The sequence below is a fragment of the Corvus brachyrhynchos genome, unplaced genomic scaffold (genome assembly GCF_000691975.1).
Source record: "Corvus brachyrhynchos isolate BGI_N302 unplaced genomic scaffold, ASM69197v1 scaffold158, whole genome shotgun sequence".
In the NCBI taxonomy this organism is placed as follows: Eukaryota; Metazoa; Chordata; class Aves; order Passeriformes; family Corvidae; genus Corvus; species Corvus brachyrhynchos.
The window spans coordinates 1,396,702-1,399,225 of record NW_008239756.1 but is presented as its reverse complement, the minus strand read 5'-3'; the positions used below and the strand labels follow the sequence as shown (position 1 = coordinate 1,399,225).

Sequence of the window (2,524 nt, the reverse complement as noted above, 5' to 3'; positions counted from 1 at the left end):
TTTTAACAGTGAGGCGCAATACGCTGGTGGTTTGGTTCAGGCAAAAGCTCGAATTTGTTCGGAGCCTTGCAGCAGGTTCAGGCTGATGCTTGAGTATAAAATGTACCAAAGAGATGGGCGTTAAATGGATTAGAAATCCTCTTTCCCAGTAATAGATTTCTGCAGAAGAAATTCATCTGGAGCCCGGTGTGCCGATGTTTTACTAATTGCACGTGACTTTGATGCTGACAATAGTCTCTAAATTGTTCCAGATGATGGTAAATCTCAGCTGCCTCTGGCTGGTTCTACAGAGTATGACACAACCGGGTCTGGAGTGCAGGATCCTGCCTCAGGTGGACCACGTGGGCCTGGATCTCATGATCAGATTCCCCCAAATAAACCACCCTGGTTTGACCAACCTCACCCCGTTGCGCCATGGGGTCAACAACAGGTATGAAACGGTTCCGAAAGCGGATGTGGCGGTTCGGAATGACCGTCTTGGTTGTGGAGGTTGAGAATGGCCATCTCGGTAGTGGAAGTGCAGTGAAAAGCTGTGGAAGTTGAAGTTAGAAATCCAGATTTCAATGCCAAGCTTTGTCATTCTGACCACAGTTAAAGGCAAAGTATTACTCATATCTCACTTTGTTAACCATCACGCCATTCCTATGAACGAGAGCTGTTTGGTTCGGGAACAGTTTGGTCTTTCCCCATCTTTTTTTGGAAGTTGCGGTTGTTCAGACTCTGTATTTGAAATGTTCTTTTGCTTGTGCGTGTTGCCCAAGGGCTGTATTTCCTTAAGAAGGTGTGTTATTGTGTTCTTTATTTTTGTAACCTAATTACCAGGCTTCTGTACTTCCCCGCCAGGGACCACCTCATTGTCCTCCCTGGAATAACAACCACGAAGGAATGTGGAACGAACAGAGAGATCAAGGCTGGAACAATCAGCGAGAGACACCTTGGAACAACCAGCCTGATCCTTCTTGGAACAACCAGTTTGAAGCGCCGTGGAACAACCAGCATGAACAGCCTCCATGGGGTGGGGGTCAGAGGGAACCTCCATTTCGAATGCAGCGGCCACCTCACTTCAGAGGCCCATTTCCGCCACATCAGCAACATCCCCAATTCAACCAGCCCCCGCATCCGCATAATTTCAACCGCTTTCCACCTCGCTTCATGCAGGATGATTTTCCACCTCGCCATCCCTTTGAAAGGCCTCCTTATCCTCATCGTTTTGATTACCCTCAGGGGGATTTTCCTCAAGGTAAAGTGTGTACCAGGCCAGGTTTTCTTACGTTGTGATGCTGATTGCCATTACAAAATTTAGTGGTTTGGGGTGCTGGTTTATCCTCGGTGGACTGGTGTGATTTTCCTGAGAAATGTTTCATTTGGGAGTCTGGGAAGCTACTGCTAAGAGCTGAGTAGGAAATGCATGCAGAGTTGGATGCTTCCCTGCTTTTTGAGTCTTCCCTAATGGGTAAGAAATTGTAATCCAAATTGAAGTCAGCATCTCTACAGGCACCTCTTTTGTGACCACTTTAGAAGTAGTAAGCTCAAAGGTGAGAAGCAGCATTTTCTCGTAAATTTACGTCTCCTGTGCATCAGCCTGTAGGTGAGGGCTGTGACCTGTGTAGATGGAGGAAGTTAAGAGGAAGGCTGGAAGGATTTGTTCCTGTGCATGCACTCGTTCATTCTTCCTTTTTATTTTGACTGCCAAGCTCTCTAATTTTTTGCCTTTAATGTTGTGTGGCCTGGTAGTGTGTGATGAAATGATCCCTGCCTCCAGTTCTTCCTTCTCATTGGGTCCGTTTTCTTGTCGGAACATGGGAATGTTTGGGAGCGTAACCAGGTGCCGCTTGCCTGGCCTGCGGCTCTATCGGGAAGTCTGCTATAGTTCTGCCCCGAGGTAGTTTCCATTGCACGTGCAGGAGTTATTGTTATTCTGGAATGATCCTTATCAGTGTAAAGGCCAAAGATCACCGTGATTCTGTGTGACAGGTCATTTGAAAGATACATTACGTTTCCGTGTAGGAGTTGCTATGTTAATCGTAAAAGTTTCTCAATTTTCCAAGTCCAGAAATGTTTGGAAACCAATGGATTTGAGTTTATATACTTAAGAGAGTTTAACCTCTGTAGTAGAGATCGTCCCTTTTTTTTTTTTCCCTTGGGCTTCATCGTTTGGTTGGGTTTTTTTTCAGAATTGTGGTAGCGAGCAGGGAGAAAGGGAGAACTCCCTCTTGTCCCAGGGAGTTTAGGTTTAAGCTCAGAACGAGATGCTCGGTTTTGGATTGTAGTGGTGATTTAAAACATCTTTGTTTGTTGTTGGAGGAAGGGATCTACTAAACCAGGTGGTTAAAATTAGGGAAGCGGTGAAGCAATGGCAGTACAGACTCCACTTGAGTTCTGACGACAGTGAGTCAAATAGTACCAGCTCGAGATTGGGCGGCGGCTGTAATGGCTTTTCCTGGAAAAGGCGTGGATCCTGTTGCAAATGATGTTGATTTTCAGTCTTGCAGTTTTCTCCGTAGAGTGCACCGGGGTCAGCACG

General features: G+C 46.2%; 1 protein-coding gene across 1 annotated transcript in view; it reads left to right on the top strand.

The window, feature by feature from the left end:
• Positions 1-2,524, top strand: part of CHERP (calcium homeostasis endoplasmic reticulum protein) — a 15,563-nt gene that overhangs the window by 6,805 nt on the left and 6,234 nt on the right. The window contains exons 8-9 of the mRNA XM_017742476.1: positions 252-430; positions 844-1,240. Coding sequence (XP_017597965.1) covers positions 252-430; positions 844-1,240 — 576 coding nt within the window. The remainder of the gene's footprint in view (positions 1-251; positions 431-843; positions 1,241-2,524) is intronic.